The 17,674-nt window shown below is 40.5% G+C and overlaps 2 protein-coding genes across 2 annotated transcripts; both read left to right on the plus strand.

Moving 5' to 3' along the window:
• The first annotated feature begins 18 nt into the window (after positions 1 to 18).
• On the plus strand, positions 19 to 4,739 carry LOC145485579 (UPF0690 protein C1orf52 homolog). The gene is made up of 2 exons (XM_081464229.1): positions 19 to 521; positions 861 to 4,739. Exons 1-2 carry the CDS (start codon positions 41 to 43, stop codon positions 1,001 to 1,003), a joined length of 624 nt encoding a protein of 207 aa, XP_081320355.1. The 5' UTR covers positions 19 to 40; the 3' UTR covers positions 1,004 to 4,739.
• On the plus strand, positions 4,734 to 17,674 carry LOC145485590 (hephaestin-like protein). The gene is made up of 14 exons (XM_081464239.1): positions 4,734 to 6,002; positions 8,449 to 8,886; positions 9,387 to 9,697; positions 9,919 to 10,237; positions 10,554 to 10,749; positions 10,996 to 11,233; positions 11,480 to 11,650; positions 12,468 to 12,668; positions 13,687 to 13,936; positions 14,658 to 14,900; positions 15,352 to 15,577; positions 15,960 to 16,280; positions 16,558 to 16,723; positions 17,000 to 17,674. Exons 1-14 carry the CDS (start codon positions 5,833 to 5,835, stop codon positions 17,092 to 17,094), a joined length of 3,345 nt encoding a protein of 1,114 aa, XP_081320365.1. The 5' UTR covers positions 4,734 to 5,832; the 3' UTR covers positions 17,095 to 17,674.

Raw genomic sequence — 17,674 nt, forward strand, 5'->3', positions numbered from 1 at the left:
AAGCCGCTGATTCATTTACCATGTATTCAGAAAATTCAATATGGCGGATGGACATTCGGAGAAGGATGAAAGCGTAGCCGAAAAAGACCCGTTATCTTTCTTTACTGCTGGAGATTCTAGCTCCAGTTCAGATTCAGAGAGCGACAAAGATGCGGAAGAACATGAAGAAGGAACATTAACATCTGACAGTTCAGGAAGAAAGCCATCATTAACTAAGACAAAGTTACCTTCCCCAACAACTTTGTTTGCAACAGTGGGGAGACCAGCGTTTTTAGAAAGCAAAGAAGAGAGCCATGTTGACTGGGATTCACTGTCAAAGCGTTATGAACCGAATACATATTCAGCTCCTCCTGTGCAGTTTTCTTCTGTGGCAGAGAGCAGAGAAAGCGAAGAATACGAGGATGCCGTCATATCATCAGCGCCAGTCAAATACGGCAAAGAGATTTCAGACATACAGAAGCATCTTGTCATCCATGATAAAAGATCTGTGAAAGTGGCCTTGAATATCCTGAACGATAGAGGTGAGACTGAATAAATGTGTGACATCTTCAAATGTTTCTTCTTGACAACTCTCCAGTGTTCGGGTGCGTTTGCAGGTGGGTCGAGGGGTGGGGGAAGGGGGGGGGGGGGGCGCAGAATTGAAATTCTGCCAGCAAGATAATTTATGACCAGGCAACAGTGAGGGGGACTGAAACTAACTGTTTGTTTCATTAGAATCGTTGCATTATAACGTTGCATTATAACGTTTTTTTTGTTTGTTTGTTTTTTTGTTTTTGTTTTTGTTTTTTCTGTTTTTTGTTTTGTTTTGTTTTGTTTGTTTTGTTTTTTGTTTTTGTTTTTTTGTTTTTTTGTTTTTTCAGGAGAAAGTGCACCAAAGAAACAGAAAACAGATAATTTTAGACAAAAGGAGAAAAGAAAACGAGATCAGGGACAATCATCACGAGGAAAGAACTATGTAGAGGAAGAAAAGAGAATACTGCGACAGGACTTCTCAGCTGAATGAGAAATTTACAAAATATACCAGTGGGTGAAAAACTGCAATAACAACAACAACATGCAATTGACTTTGGAAAACATGCCATTGGCCTGGCTGACTGGCACCTGTTGCCTTGATCTTCACAGCTTTAACAAACTTGTTGTTTTATTGGTGGTATAGAACAAGCACACACTTTTCAAGGACCCATCTCACTGTTATATAATCATATGAGGTAATTAAATCTCTAGGAAACAAAAGCATCATAAATTTTTGTTCCTGGCTAATAAACTTGCCTACTAACGTAATGATTCAATTTAGCACCAGGGGCACTTATTTGCTTTTGGTGCTTCAAGGGAGGGTGCCTATTCAATACAGAGAGCTTATTTGGGGCAGTATGCTTATTTCCTTTTTGAGAAACAACCGAATGTTCAAAACAAAACTTTAATACGGTGTGAACCTCCGTTGATAGGTACTCTGACAGTGCTGTAATATTATAATATCAGAATGGGGGTGCGTATTTGAATAGGAGTGCTTATTAATAAAAACATATTCGAAGGGGAGCGCGTACTCGAAAGGGGGCGCTTATTGGAAGGAGGGTGCTAAATCGTATCATTACGGTAACTTAAAATAAAAGAAAGAAGAAATCTCCACTCAGGACCAAATAGAGAACAGTTACCAAGCCTTAAAGGGGTGATAAATTAATTATAAATCACTGCAAAAAACGTGGACTGTCATAATGTTTCCAAAGTTTGAGTGTACACTGTTACTGAGCCTTTCAGTAACACGAACTCTGAAGCTCAAAATCAAAACCTAACATCACCTAAATAACAACTGCGTTTTTGGCTGCGTTCAGTCATAATTAGGTCAAGAACCAACGAACCTTGAAAAGAAGAAACAAACGTAATGGATCCAAATCTACTAATCACAACACACAGACACGACACATGCACATGTATTTGAAGCCAATAAAGTAAACTTTAGTTTCCTGAGGTCCGCTAAGATTGACGGAAGCGAAAAACGAAAGTGTTGATAGATTCGACTTTGAATGTTGACTAACTGTTACAAGGATATTAGGACTGAAATGCTGCTTTCAGAAAATATAAGATTTCGTCGAGGAGATGTTTCAAGCGTTAAGCTCGAGTTTTAATCGTAGATTCAGTTTTTATCTCCGCTTTGAAAAAATTATTCGCGCACGAAATAACGCCAACAATGCAGGCTAGTGGAACTGACCTCTATTGCTCATGTTCAGTGATCGTTGCGACAATAATCGCTCCGATCAAATTAAGTGCAAAATAAAGTGAAGCCAAGTTGAAGTTGAAGATCACTGAAGAGCCTTACCATATGAAGATAGCTGAACTTTCGATTGTAATCACCGTTAGCAGTGATGGTGGTGATCTTATAGCAATCAGCCCTGATGGAAGGTGCGGAAGACCATTGCTGTGTAAAAATGGAAATCTCAGGCTATTGAGGTTTTCCAAACACTGACACTCTTCCACGGTGACTTTTAGTGTGCGTTGCTTTTCTCGAAACCCTCACCCTATTTCAGACCAATGTGTGTGACTTTGGTTGTTCTATTTTGGATTTTAACCCACTGGCAGGTCTCTTCCCAAACTGTAAACCAGAAAATACTTTCCTGTACATCAAATAAGGGCATTTTATTTCCCACGAATTTTCCATTTTTATGGGGAAAAAATTAGTATCTTGTAAACAACTTACATAGGTCTAAGCCAGTGAGTGAGGAAAACATCACTATGGCCGGTCAAAATTGATAACCTTACCTCAGGCTAAAAAACCTCAAAATCCATACTCTGCTGCCGAACAGAAATGGAGTGCTTTTATGAGGAAGTGCCCCTCCATACCCCCACCCCCACCCCCCTCCCTCACCCCGTCCTCTAGTCTTTCCCAGGAGTTTTGTTAGTTTGGGAGCAGCGCGAATAACGACGAGAGTAAAAAGGACCCTATTGCTTTTGGACATAACTGTGACCGGAATTCAATTTAAACTCTCGGCACTTTTTTGCGCTGCTCTCCAAATAACCGAATGCACGGCTGGATTAGGCTATTGTCATGCCGGGATCTAGAAAGGCGATCATGATGTACAAGATATTTTATTATTTAACTATAACTTTACGGCGGGTGATTAACAGGCCTACACAACTACTACTGTTTGTGTTTTTCCACCTTGTATATAGCCTGCGAATACAACCACCTCGAGTGCCGCTCCCGTCCGGTTCAAACGCCAAACCAACGGAGAGCGATCTCCTCCTATCGTACTCGGCCGGTTTAGGCGTTAAACTGACGCAGAGCGACGGAAGGTGGTCGTATTGGTAGGCTATACTCCGCTGATGTTTTCAAGACTTCAGTGTTACGTAGCTTCCAGTGTCGCTGAGATTTCTTTCAATGTTTGTCCACAAGTTGAAGCAACATTTTTGCTTTCTAGAGCCTTTTAGAATCCTAAGCAATTTCTACCTTTTCCTAGAAAGTGGAGCATTTTTTTGTGCGTGTTTGTTTAAACTGATCCTGCGACATTGCCAATATATAATGCTCAATTTTTGCAGTTTCGTGGACTTAGGCTGTAGCTGTTTCGCAGCTGTTTTCAAGATACCAGCCCAATCTACTTCGACTCGGCGGCTATTTTAAAGAAAATTCTGGGGCGGATTGGTTAAGGTAGTTCGGGTCCGGAGGCATGTCCCCCGTTCGCTCCCGCCGCCCCCCCCCCCCCCCCTGAAAATTTAAAAGTTTGAGGGATGATTGTTGGCTGTTTAATATCTTTGAAATCATCTCTGTTTTGAGCTGTGTAAACAAGGGCTACGCTTAGGTATTAACATTAATCAATGCTTACCTTCCTGATGACCTACCTAGTGGCAGTCCAAAAAAGTCTATTAAGTCGCTGCTGTCTTTTGGACATAGCTGTGACGGAATTCAATTTAAACTCTGGTTCGTTTGAGAAAAGTAGTGGATTTTCGTGCGCCGGTGACAGTCGAAATCTTTGTGAACGATTACATAACTCACTGATGAGCTGATTAACAAAGAGCTTCCTGGCGTTAAGCTCCGAAATCCGTTGATAGAAAAACTGTCACTTGGTGCCCATGTAGAATTTGACGGGAGCGTAAATAATGTGTTAATTTACCAAATAGACAAATAAAAGAGAAAGTGCTTATATACGCTTAAATAGAACTTACTTAAGACAGCAAGGAATAAAAAACCAGAAAAATACTCTCGTCCATCTTTCAATGTTACTTTTGTTCCTTTCAAGTAAGTCTTTGTTTTTATTTCAAAAGAAGAACCTGAAATATTTATTGTCGATAGGAGGTTTGACCGAACCACCTGAACCCTACCTCCCCCTCCCCCTCCCCCTCCCCTACTCCGCCTCCGCCTCGGTTGGTTCGCCCCAGAAATAGACCTTTTTAGCTTGTGCGGGTTAATGTTGTCCCATTTCAGACCATGTGATGATGCTCTTGATAAGTCTTCCCATAGTCGCACGTATGTGAATGAATAATTTTTAGATGGGGAAAAGAACAATTCTCTAGAGATTATCAGGCGGTCTGCAATGGGAAACAAACTGCCCTTGTCCCTTGGGGGACGATAACAGAGATTCTAGCAGTCATGCTTGAGTGACTCAGGCCAAAAAAACAAGTCAACGTTCTTCAAATGCTTTGAAGGCCACGTACCTCTAATACGTATGTTCGTTTAAAGTAAGGACAGTCAGTTATCAACTCCTTTTGCTGTAAAATTACAAGAAATTCTTTGAAATCTAACTTTTAGAGTCAATTACCATAAATTTTATCGACACATAATAACAGAAAAGATAAACTTTTTCAACAAAAAAAGCAACTTTTTGGATTCTTGCAGCAACTTTTAAGTAACTTTTCGAGAAATGGTGAGCAAGGACTTGAAAAATGTAGAGCATCTTGTGGACAGCACCAGCATGAGTTGTATTCTTATTCAAATACGTTTCCGGTTTGTTTAGCAACATCATTAGACCGACGACAACACAAACGTCCTGTTTTACGAGTCCTTCGACATTTATATTTTTAAATATATGTCCTCATGGAACTGAATGATTTGCCTCGTTCATGAATGGTGCTGATCGTGATGTACTTATATATGGCAAGTGTTTCGGCACTGATATCCAGCCATGGCATCGGCTTTGCAGTTGTTATGTAATCCAAAAGCCTGGATTACGATCTCAATTACTCGGCCATATATCAATGGCATACTGAATACTTAAGAGATTGTTTTGTGAAAATTTGCTTTCAAATTTGATATCAAAAGGCAGTGATAATTAATCATCATCGGTACCGCGGCCGTCCGGATCTTTTTAGTCACATCTAATCCGTTTACATGTCAGTTTCAGTCTACCATGACATCAGTGGCATGACATGACATGATAAGAATAACAAAGAAGAACACTAGTTGCAATTCAATGCATTCGGCAGGCATTCATGATCAATGCCGATGGCGAGGAATCTCACTCGCTCCAAAACCTCACGTCAGCCCGGCTGTAAGACAAAGCTTCCAAGATATAGGTCGAAATCGAAACTTATAATCGAAAGAAATATAATCTTAAACTTGACTAAACTTCCAGCCAATTTTCCGCTAGTTTTTTGCTCAACTCATGATCTTTGGGAGGGGGTACAAAGGGATCCAAGAGGACTCTTAGGGAGGGGGTGATAGCGGTTGTCTGTAGACTGTACTGTACTACGAGAAGTAAGGCAATGACTTCCTCCCCCCCCCCCCTTCCTGCATTAGAAAGCCTTAAGCCCAGAAGGAAGAGTGAACGCGTTTTGTGCATAAATTATTCTGTTGTCTATCTTCAGTTGGAGTGAAAAGTATCCGCTACTTGAACGTGCAAGACAATGCATTCGTTTATACACATAATAGCTTGTCGAATGTTTGTTGTAGCTCTCTTTCACAAGAGCTCTTTATCAGCGAGGCGGGATTATTACATCGGAGCTGTAGAAAAGGACTGGAACTATGCACCGACAGGAACAAACAACGTGAAAGGAATGCCACTGGACAGTGACAGGCGAGTGTTCATATGTACTAATTATGATTCTATCAGATTATATTTAGTACGGCAACAGCATTTGAATTCGCAATAAGAAAAGTGTTTTGCCGCGTCCAAATAGCGATCTTTCCTTTCTCTTCGTTGGCAAAGTCGTTATTTTAGTTATTTCCCTCAGAAGTGCATGCATACCTAGTGCGGTATATTAAAATGCTTTCAGCTCCCAAGGAACTTGTGACTCTATCACTGTTGCTCTATCACTGTAGTCGAGTAGTGTAGGCTTTATTCTGTTCAGGTCGGTTCCTACTGATAACATCGATTAAATAATGCAAAGATCGCGGTAGAGAGCTACAGCTAGGCATGAGAGGTACCATCGAGAGCTGGTTAGGGCCAGTTGTCTCGCCATCATGAACACTTTGAACTTAACAAGAATGTTGTTTTAGGGCTAACTGGTATTTTGGTCCAACAGATCTCGTTGAGCAGGCCTTTAATCCCGTCTCGAGCTTGATCCACAGTGATCCCCTTGCAGGGCTCATCTCACTACTACTAAGTTTTCGGAAAATATTGCATAAAATTGTACAAAACTTGAAAGTTCGCTACACTCTTTTTTGTGAGAATATATTTTATAAGAATATCCAAGCCGAAATTTGCGAAACTTTAAAAGTATTTCAAAAATAAACCCAAGGCTGACATTTTGAAACGAATACAATTTTGTGCGTTGAAAATTTCTAAACTATACCGTACAAATTAATACAATACAAAGTTTGTAAATTCAATACATGCTTATAAAAATCCAATCCTTTCTCTGAACGGCAAGATACACTTCAAACCAAACACTTGTAATTGATACCCAACGCTATAATCCAGTGTAAGATTAGTCACGAGAATATTTCCAGCCTAAAATCGGCAGAAAAATAAGAATATTCAGCTTAGGCCGAAAACAACAACAACAACAGGACACCTGTCATATAAGAAACTCAGTTAAATGACCTGTTCTCGTAGCTCAGTGGATGGAGCGCCCGCCCGGTGTTCGGGAGGTCATGGGTTCAATTCCTGTCGGGGACTCAGAATTTTTCTTTGTCCCACGCTCGTGTCATGTTGATTAATTCACCTTCACAAATATCGATCTGATAAAAAAAAGGATGTACCTAGCCTAAATTTCCAGGGACCTAATTTTGCGAAAATTTTATTGGGCGCTAGAGATTTTAGAGGAATATTTCACAATGAATTTTAAAAGAACCAAAGAAGACGAAAGCCGGTCAGCGTTTAGAATTTGTCTAATCCTCGTTGTTTGATTGAGGGACCGAGAGATCATAAACACGGATGATGTGAATTGATGACTCCCGGCCGCAAGTGACGAGCAAAGACTGCATTCGCAGGTTCGGAAAACACACTGAGTTCGAACTACTCTAACAAACCAATTTAAGTATTGTTAATTAATCCGGCTGAGCACAGCGTCTTTCTGGTTCACAAGGCAGTGACAATGTGGTATGCCCGGGGTTGCATGCCGACCATGCAAAGAAAGGAACAATGAGTTCTCTGTTGAATTCATCGCTTTGTAAATTACGCTTGACTTACCAAACAGCCTCTGCACCTTTGGCACTGATTTCCTTAAAGACTTGAAATCTAACGAAAAAATGAATAAATCCCCAAAATAAACAAAAAGGTATCATAATTGCCCAGTATACCTAAATGCCTAAAGATGGCGGCCAAGGTGACCATCAATCAATAGCTGTCATTTAATCAAACTTCTGTCAATAAATCATTTTATTTACCCTTTCCGAATTAATTACAAGACAATTTATAACTTCATGAACTTCACTCAGATGACCTGCACCTCTTTAAAAACTTCTATTTTGATTCGTTCTTGCCTATCTGCACCTCTTTTGTTTTTAGGGCTAAGGGCTTTGTTTGTGTTGTATACCTATTGTTTCGTTTGGCCAATCATGAAAACGGTGCAGGTTGGCCCACTTCACTTGGATAGGAGCTCTTAGCAAACCCTGTTTCTCTCTACGAGGAGAGCCCCTGGCAGGGTTACGGGAGTGATCTCTACACACACGTCTCCGATTCACATATTTACATGTACTTCTTCATATTACATATTTTTTTAACAATTGTTGTCTTTATCTTGTTCAATTGTTACCTAGGCTTTGTGTCGGAGGAGATATGACTTTTGTTTAATTTTTTAACATTTGTCCGGTCTCTGGACATGCACAGTGGAAGCCTGATACCTAGCTTATACCTGCACGAATTGCTAAGAATACTGACACACAGGCAGGCGATTTATCAACACGAAACTTTTAAGAATAAAGCAGGGAAATTAAATCCAGAAACGGCTAAAATCTCTCATTATATCCGAGCCTGATTAATTATTAAACTTTTGTTTAAGATTTAAGAGTGTGCATTACTTAGCCCGCAGACATTTAACCTCTTTCAAAGTAACTGTTGTCATAAATTCTCTTTCCAGTGATGGCTCTCAGTTTACGGTGTCAGGTCCCCACAGAGTAGGAAGCATCTATCGCAAGGTGCTCTATCGTGAGTTCACAGATGGCACCTTTACAGAAGAGAAACCTCATCCGAAGTACTTAGGATTGCTGGGTCCTATAATAAAGGGCGAGGTTGGCGATACTCTAAACGTTCACTTCAAAAACATGGCTAACCGTTCGTTTACAATGCACCCACATGGGGTCTTTTATGACAAGGGCTCAGAGGGTGCTCTCTATGATGATCATACGGAGGGAGGCCAGAAAGGGGACGATCACGTACTTCCTGGTGTAACCCGGGTCTACAAATGGACAATTTCTGAAAATCATGCGCCAACCAAAGATGACGAGAAGTGTCTTACTTGGGCTTACCACTCTCACGTGAAACCCGTCAATGACATCAACACTGGCTTGATTGGTGAGTACAGAACAGCCATATTCCTGACGCCTTCCTGTCCTTTTCCTTGTAAAGGCTTTATTTAAATAAAACTGTTAAAAAGAGAGGCCGTGAAGACAATGGCGAAAGTGGTGTAAGTAATTGTACATATATACACACATACATTACTTTATCAACCCTCGGATTTCAGAGTAGCTTATGCAGCTAATATCTCCCAGCATTTAACCATCAGATGAAAGATAGATCACCACACCGGGAACTACATCCCCTACTCTTTTCGATCAGTGTGTAGCTAGGTTCTTTTACGTCCCACAGAATTAATTATGAAGAGTTGTGAGACGGAGCCTACGGTTTATCGTCCTTATCCGAAAATTGTGTCACGAAATGGAAGTTTATTCAACCAAAGTTAATCCTCAGGCGATAGAGACAAAGTTTTGTTGGCAAATGTAATTTGTAATTTTTTCTGTTTTTGTTTGTCTCTGTTGTGTCATCAACTTCTTAGCGTACTTTCTTTTCTAACAGGAGCGATATTAACTTGAAAAAAGGAACACTAGACGAAAGGGGGACTCGCACAGACGTTGATAAGGAATTTGTGTTACTCTTCGCTGTAATGGACGAGAACAAGAGCTGGCTTCTTGATGAAAACATCGCACGCTTTTGTGCTGACCCTGATGGAGCTATGACAAAGAAGACAGATGGCGGATTTGTGAAAAGTAACAAAATGTACAGCATCAATGGGCGAGTGTTTGGTAACTTGGAAGGTCTGGATATGTGCCTTGGAGAAAAAATCAGCTGGCATTTGTATGGTATTGGCACGGACACTGATGTCCATGCAGGTATTGCTTTTATCAACCCTCGCAAACGACTCCGACCATCCCCCGTATATTTCACTCCGACTCACTGTTTCACGGTTTATGTTTTCGTTCATGTATTCGTTCAGCCATTCACCTCGTAAATAACTAAGCTCAAGGCCAAAGTATCTTTTTTAGACCTAACTAATAGTAATTTTTTTTTATTTTTATTTTACACGTGTTGTTTTATATTTTTTTCATTGTAGCGTATTTTCACGGCCAGACATTTAGCATTGACAAGCACCTTAGGAGCATTGCTACTCTTTTACCTGCGACATTTGTGACGGCAACAATGACGGCCGTCAATCCGGGAACTTGGCTTTTAAACTGCATGGTAACCAGTAATTATGACGGAGGAATGTACACTTTGTTTAATGTAGCTAAATGCGCCCGCGCTTTTGACCCGCCTGTCGCCAGCGGTGGAAGAACGCGAAAGTACTTTATTGCTGCCGAGGAGAAGATGTGGAATTATGGGCCGAGTGGAATAAACAAAATGACTGGAGAGGATTTGTTAAAGCCAGGAAGGTAATAATTACTAATAATTACAACCAACATAACTAAACTGACTTTTATCATCCGAGTTCCTTCTTCGGGGTATTTGTTGTTAAAAATAATGGTAAATGAAATCACAAGCTCTACTGTCATTGAGACCGCAAATTTTCAACTTCCTTTTTAATCAATAAAATAAAATAAAATCTGATATAACAGGGTAATACTATATGCCCTCGCATTGTAAATGTAACAATGATTATTTTTTAACATATCAATTTCTTTTGGGCGACCCGCGTTTAAAACTGCAGGACCTTTCCCGGGTGTTTACAGTTTACTTTGCTATTTTCAGTGATGCGTCAAAGTTCTTCATTCGAAGCGAAGACAGACTTGGAGGAACGTACAAGAAGGCTCTGTATATTGAGTACACCGATGATACGTTTAACACTAGAAAGAATCGTACAGAAGATGAACATCATTTAGGCTCCCTAGGACCTGTTATTCGTGGAGAAGTAGGTGATACCATAGAGGTTGTCTTTCAAAACAAGGTGAGATCGAATTAGGCCTGGGTTTATATGTGTCTCTTTAAGCAAAAAGGAACACGCAACAAACGTGAACCCGTAGATTACAACATGCAGCTATGAAAAGAGGGTCTGAATTGGGGCCGGGGGAGAGCTTTGACGGTTAACGGTTAAATTTTACCGTTTACGGTTTCACTTTTACACCAGCAGCTGAGAGTTATGCCCATGCCAACAGATAACCTAAGTTAACGTGTCAGTGTTCGCCATTCACAGGCTTCAAGAAACTACAGCATTCATCCTGTTGGTGTTCTGTACAATAAATCAAACGAGGGAGCATTGTACGAAGACGGTACATCCGAACAGGATAAAAAAGATGACGCAATCCCACCCGGGGGACACTTCACATACAGGTGGACTGTGCCCGAGGAAATGGGTCCCAGGCCTTCAGACGCGCAATGTTTGACTAGAATGTACCTGTCGAGTGTGAACCCAACCAAGGATAGATATGCAGGTGTGAAGAGTAAATAACAAGAATATGCATAGAATGTGCTTGTCATGAGATGTAAATAATAAATACGAGGATAGTAAACTTTAAGGTCAGTCAAAATTATACAGTGTGCATTATACAGTGTGCATTATACAGTGTGCATTATACAGTGTGCATTATACAGTGTGCATTATACAGTGTGCATTATACAGTGTGCATTATCTAGTTAGAAGATAGTATCTGATTTAACACAAGCTTCTTTACTTTTAGGCCTGTTTGGTCCCTTATTGGTTTGTAAGAAAAAGAGCCTGGATTCTAAGAACAAGCAAAAGAATATGGACAAAGAGTTTGTGTTACATTTTGTGGTTACTTTGGAGAAGAATTCTTGGTACTACCAAGACAATAAACAACTGGCCGGCAACCCTTCCACTATTGATGAAAGTAAGTAGTAACTGCCTGTCTGAACATTCTCTTAGTTTGTTATCTTCCTGTATATGTAGTTTAACACATTTATCAAGCAGAATTATTTGTACGTTTGAGGGAGGCAGCGTGGCTAAGTGGCTTTAGGGCGCTGGTGTTGTAATGCGGAGGTCCCGGGTTCAAAGACCTCCATTCTGCCACTAACAGGATTTGTTTCTCGCTAGTCCCAAGTTCAAATCCTCGGTCAGGCTTTGTAAATAGCCAACTGGTCCGCCTCCTGCCAGTTGGGACTCATGTTTTAACTATGTTACGTTTATTTGAAATATTTGTTTCCTTTGTTTCAGTGGCATACCTGTAAGTTAGCTAAGCTTGGTGCTTGTAAAGCTAAGTGCATGACCACTTTAAATAAGATTTACTTTTTTACTTTACTTTACGTTGAAATTGTGAAAGTGACGACGCGTTCCCCTCTCCACCCGACCCCTAGACTACAAATATTCCTTCTTTTATCTTTGTCTGTCAAAGATGACGTGAAAGAAAACGAGAGAGAAGAACAATGGCCGCACAGTCTTTTCTTCTCCTTTCGCACTTTCTTTCGCGTAAAACCCAGTGCTTTGACTGACGGTCACTACTTTCAGAGTTTGGGTTTCCAATTTAGTAGCTCCTTGGACGGTAGGATTTGATAAATGTTCGGTCTTTCGGTCCTTATATTCTTTTAGAATTCGGAGGGGTGAAGCTCGAGTCACCCGGGCCCCTCGCATATCGCGATCAGATAACAAAGAGGAGAGATTTTTATTGCTGTGGCTGCTTTGATTAAGAGTTAGTCTTTGTTATTTTTCAGGCGATCCATCTTACATCAACAGCAACAAGATGCATGACATTGATGGGTTTGTTTATGGAAATCAGCCTGGTTTGAGCATGTGCGTAGGAGACCGAGTGTCGTGGCATATAATGAGCGGGATATTGATGCATAGCCCCCTGTTTTACGGCAACACTGTTACCTACAACGGCAAAAGAACAGATGCCGTGGGACAAATACAAGGTGTGGAACATATACAGAAAAAAATACAAACAAACAAGCACAGACGCAAACTTGTAGAACGACAACAAACTGGGGGGAGCAGGGATGGCGTAGTGGTGAGAGCGCTCGCCTTCCACCAATGTGTCCCGGGTTCGATTCCCGGATCCGGGGCCCGTTTCTCGATGGTCCCGAAACGTTTTCGCATCCGGAAAGCCGTGGCAAAATCTCAAACCTTATGATTACAGAGTTGTTTTATTCGCATGTTCTTAATATGGATAGAAGTTCTCTTCATACAAGAAGTTTCAGGCCTATACATCTCTCTGTTTTTAAATACAGATTATCTAAAAATGGCTTTACGGGCCCGAAAAGTTTCCGGGGCTTTCGAGAAACGGGCCCACGGCGTCATATGTGGGTTGAGTTTGTTGTTGGTTCTCTACTCTGCTCAGAGAGGTATTTCTCCGGGTAATCCAGTTTTCCCCTCTCCTCAAAAACCAACATTTCCAAATTCCAATTCGATCCTAGAATGCACGGGCATTTCTGAACGAGTTCTTGTGAACTCCTTGGTGCTCCGTGGGTAAACAATTACATTTTTACATATTTACATACATTTTACAACCGCTTCTTAGAATGCTCTAATAGGGAGTTTAAGAGAACCACGACGGCAACGGGAACGTCGCTAAACAAATGGTTTAATGAGCAAAACAATGGCTGTGCACATGCATAATAATTCTTGGTACATTTCTTTGCCGTCCTCTCCAAAACACTGAACAACGAGAAATGACCAAATTTTGAGTTGTCTGGAGAATGAGAGAAATAGTTTTGACAGTGATAAGCAAACTAAACGACTTTAGAAAACCGCGAGATTCGTAGGTAAAATATGAAATCATTTTTTTAAACGACGTTGTCCTCGACGTCGCAGAAAGTTTGCAACCATCAGAAATATTTTTAATAGTCACTATCTAGTGTTTCCTCGCTATACTTTTTTAGTTTTTAACTCGAATTTACCGAGATACTTATCTTTAATCACGATTACCCGCAGGCTCTTTTGGAACGGTATACATGACGCCAGATAACCCGGGGGAATGGGCAATAATTTGTAAAACAACTAGTCACTTGACTCTGGGCATGGAAACCAAGTACACAGTGCGAGAGAATTGTGGGAAAACTTCCCCAGAGCAGAGTACTGGTGACAAGGTCAGACGTTACTACATCGCTGCTGTGGAGGAGACCTGGGACTATTCACCATCTGGCCGTGATATCTTGGAAGGAAAACCTCTGGAGGATAGCGAGTGAGTCTACCTTAAATAGCCTTGTAGGGCAACCAAGCTCCTTATGCGTACACTTGACATCGGAGCGGTACTATGACTTATCGTGATGACATGGACAGTTTTTCACTCAGGGCCAAACCAAAATAACTTTGCTGCTAAACTGTGGCTATGAAAACTCATTACTCAGCTTTTCCACGTCTTTTTTCACGGAACATTGGAGGCGCAATGGCCTCATGGTTAGTGCGCTTGTCTCCGGATCGAGCGGTCCGGTTTCGAGCCCGGCGCCGTATTTTTGGGCAAGACACTTTACTCTCACAGTGCCTCTCTCCACCCAGGTGTATGAATGGATACCGGCGAATTAAATGCTGGGAGGGCCACCCCGCGATGGACTCATCCAGGATGGGAGTAGAAAGTCTCTTAGTTGCTTCATGCTACAGAAACCGCGATTACCTGCGGCCTGATGGGCTACTTGGCTCGTATGCAGACTCTTTTACTTTATCGTTAAATGCAGTATGTAAGGCATGGCATAAATGTATCCCGGTTGACAGTCACAGTAATAACGTGTAATACAAGTCTTTTTAGCACAAAAATCAAAAGTTTCCAAAATGTAAACAAAGTCTGCTTTTACAAGGAGATGAACAAGGGGAACTGTAATTTTAATCTATTTATTCATCAGTCCGTCAGTCTGTCGTTCTTTCGTTCATTCGTTTAATATATCTGTATTTGATTTTCTTTTTTTCAGAGAGGCCAGACCATATACAACCAACGGCCCAAAACGCATTGGTCATAAATACAAGAAGGCCATGTTCCAGGAATTTACTGATGCCACTTTTACAACGAAGAAAGAAAGAAAAACTGATTATGAAAAACATCTTGGAATTATGGGACCGGTTGTAAAAGCTGAGGTGGGAGATTCTGTTGAAGTGTTATTCAAAAACATGGCGAGTAGAGAATACTCTGTACACTCGGAAGGCTTGTTTTACAAGTAAGGGGAATTCTACTTTTCATTTTATTAGCTATCAGATTTATTGTTCCTTTTGAAAGCACAAATCTTCAAATTCAGTGTTGTAGAATAAGAATATAGTCTATAGTGATATAATCTTCTTATGATATTGCGTGGATATATATTAACAGAAAGATATATAACTTTGGTTGAATTGACTGATTGATCTTAATATTATTGTGAAAGATTCTGTACCCGATCTTCTTGAAAGGGTTAGTGTCAGTAGCGCAGCTGGCAATATAGAGCGTAGCTTTTTATTCAACCAAAGTGAAACCAGCTGTGACTTGAAAGACCTGAAAGGATTAACTCAGTTTCGACATCATCCCGGATTTCTCGCCTAACGTTTGTTGATGATGTCATCTAATAAATCGAGATTATTTGTTTCCATAACAAACGTAAATGTATGCATTTGTGTTCATTTCTTTTGTGACAGGAAAAAGTATGAAGGTTCAAATTATCGCGATGGAACAAGTGCTATTGACAAAGTAGACAATGCTGTAGCTCCAGGGAAAGTGTTTAAGTACGTCTGGCAGGTGCCACAGCGCGCTGGACCTACAGAGAATGATGACGACTGTGTGGCCTGGGCATATTACTCCGACTCAGCCTCTGTCAGAGATTTCTACACAGGCCTTGTGGGACCTCTTGTTGTTTGTAGAAAGGTATGTACTTTTAAGAGAGGGATATAAATTGTCTGTTTTGTTGGCAATGCTAACGCAGGGAAAATAAGAAATAAAGAAATTATCACTGAAATAAGTTTTTTGTTATAAGACTGATAGGTCTGTTTGTTATAAGTGGAGGGATTGGAAAGTAAGATCTACAAGTAAAGAAAGACTGTTATTTGATGTTAATTGTGTAAATGAATCAATTACCAAAATTTATATCTGCATGGTTTTCAGCACAATAATGCTCCATCAGCTGCATTCAGAATGACAGTTAGATGACAAAACATTACCAGTCCTGTTACCCAGTTTTAGCGCAAATGACGTCTGTGCACTATTTAAGTCATGGATGTATTAATGTTTAACTTTCTTTATTCAAAAGGGAATACTAAACGAGGATAATTCTCGACGCGGCGTGGATCGCGAATTCTTTTTACTTTTCTCCACATTCGACGAGAATAGAAGCTGGTATATTGACGACAACATAAATAAATACTGCTCTGACCCAGGCCCCATAGCCCAGCTTAAAAACGATGTCGGATTCAAGGAGAGCAACCAGAACTATGCTATCAACGGATTTATTTATGGAAACTTACCCGGCTTGAAAATGTACAGTGGAGAGAACGTGGAGTGGTACCTAATGGGACTTGGAGATCTGACTGATGTCCACACCGTACACTTCCATGGACAGTCATTTGTTTACGTAAGAGTCATATCATCAATGGTTACACTCACAATATCGCACTGGCATTATAATAGTACTGTAGTTTACTATATGTTTTAATCATCTTCTACAGTTTACCGTTTGTTTTAATCTTCTCTTACTGCTGAAATGATCTACTATTTTTAATTATTTCAAACTTTAAAGGATGTTTTGTGACCTATAAATACTGTATGCACTTTTCAGAAACATCATTTTATTATTTTTAGGTTATAAACACACTGTATCTGAAATATTTATAATATTCTTTCTATCGCAGAAATCTAACACACTTCATCGAGGCGATGTCTACGACATTTTCCCAGGAATCTATGCAACCGTGGAAATGGTACCTGACAGCGTGGGAGACTGGTTATTACACTGTCACGTGAACAACCACTTGACGGGTGGAATGCAGACTCTATTCTCTGTTATGACGCCAACCAGTAAGTCTATCCTGCTAGAAACCAGTTTTTGCCAGTTTGTTTAATTTAACCCCGTTGTTTAAAATATTTTCTCAGACGCATTAATATTGGAGGACTAAACCAGCTTGGGGTTTTGCGAGACAATTTCAAATTAGTTTTTTTCATCGCTGTTTTCTTTTCATTTTCATCTATGTTTTCTTTTTATTTCCATTTTCTTCGTCGTCGTCGTTGTAATTGTTTGTGTTGAAGAGAGTGTTTAGTGTAGTGTTAATGTCCCTTGCTATCCTTTACCTCTAGGTAAGCCGGTAGACAGCGGGGCCTGGAAGCCTAAAACTGACTGGATGATCTTTACAAGCTTGTTCGTTGTTCTTGTCTTCATGTTTGCTGCTTAAGCCCGATAATGCATAATCCTGGATATTATTGATACGCACCCATTTTACTGCGCCTTTCAATAACATGCGGACTCAATCTAAAATTCAAAGCTCAACCGACGAATGCGCTTTTCGCTACCGTCAATCAAATGTTCGGCGGCTCCTCCCAGCTTCAGACTACTGCCGAGCACTGTTTCGTTGTCTGGACTGTGCTCAACGATTTGATTACGCCGCGCTCGGCAGTGGTCGGAAGCTGAGAGGAGCTGCCGAACATTTGATTGACAGTAGCGAAAAACGCATTTGTTGGTTGAGCTCTGAATTTTAGACTGAGTCCGCATGTTATTGAAAGGCGCAATTAAAAAAAAAAACCTACGTTGGTGGACCCACTGTCATTCGTGCGTGTGCATATTTTTCTTAGTCTAGGCTGCATGAGTTATCATTTTGTTTTATATACAAGTTACGTTTTCAGTGATTTTTTTCCTGTTTCTTACTTTTTTATCCAGCACGGTAGAAATATTTTTTAACATTGATGTCACCTTTGATAGCATTGAAATAAATTTAGTAGTAAAGCAGACTGAAAATTGTAAGGTTTTTTGGTGAT

Source organism: Orbicella franksi, chromosome 1 (assembly GCF_964199315.1).
Source record: "Orbicella franksi chromosome 1, jaOrbFran1.1, whole genome shotgun sequence".
Lineage (NCBI taxonomy): Eukaryota > Metazoa > Cnidaria > Anthozoa > Scleractinia > Merulinidae > Orbicella > Orbicella franksi.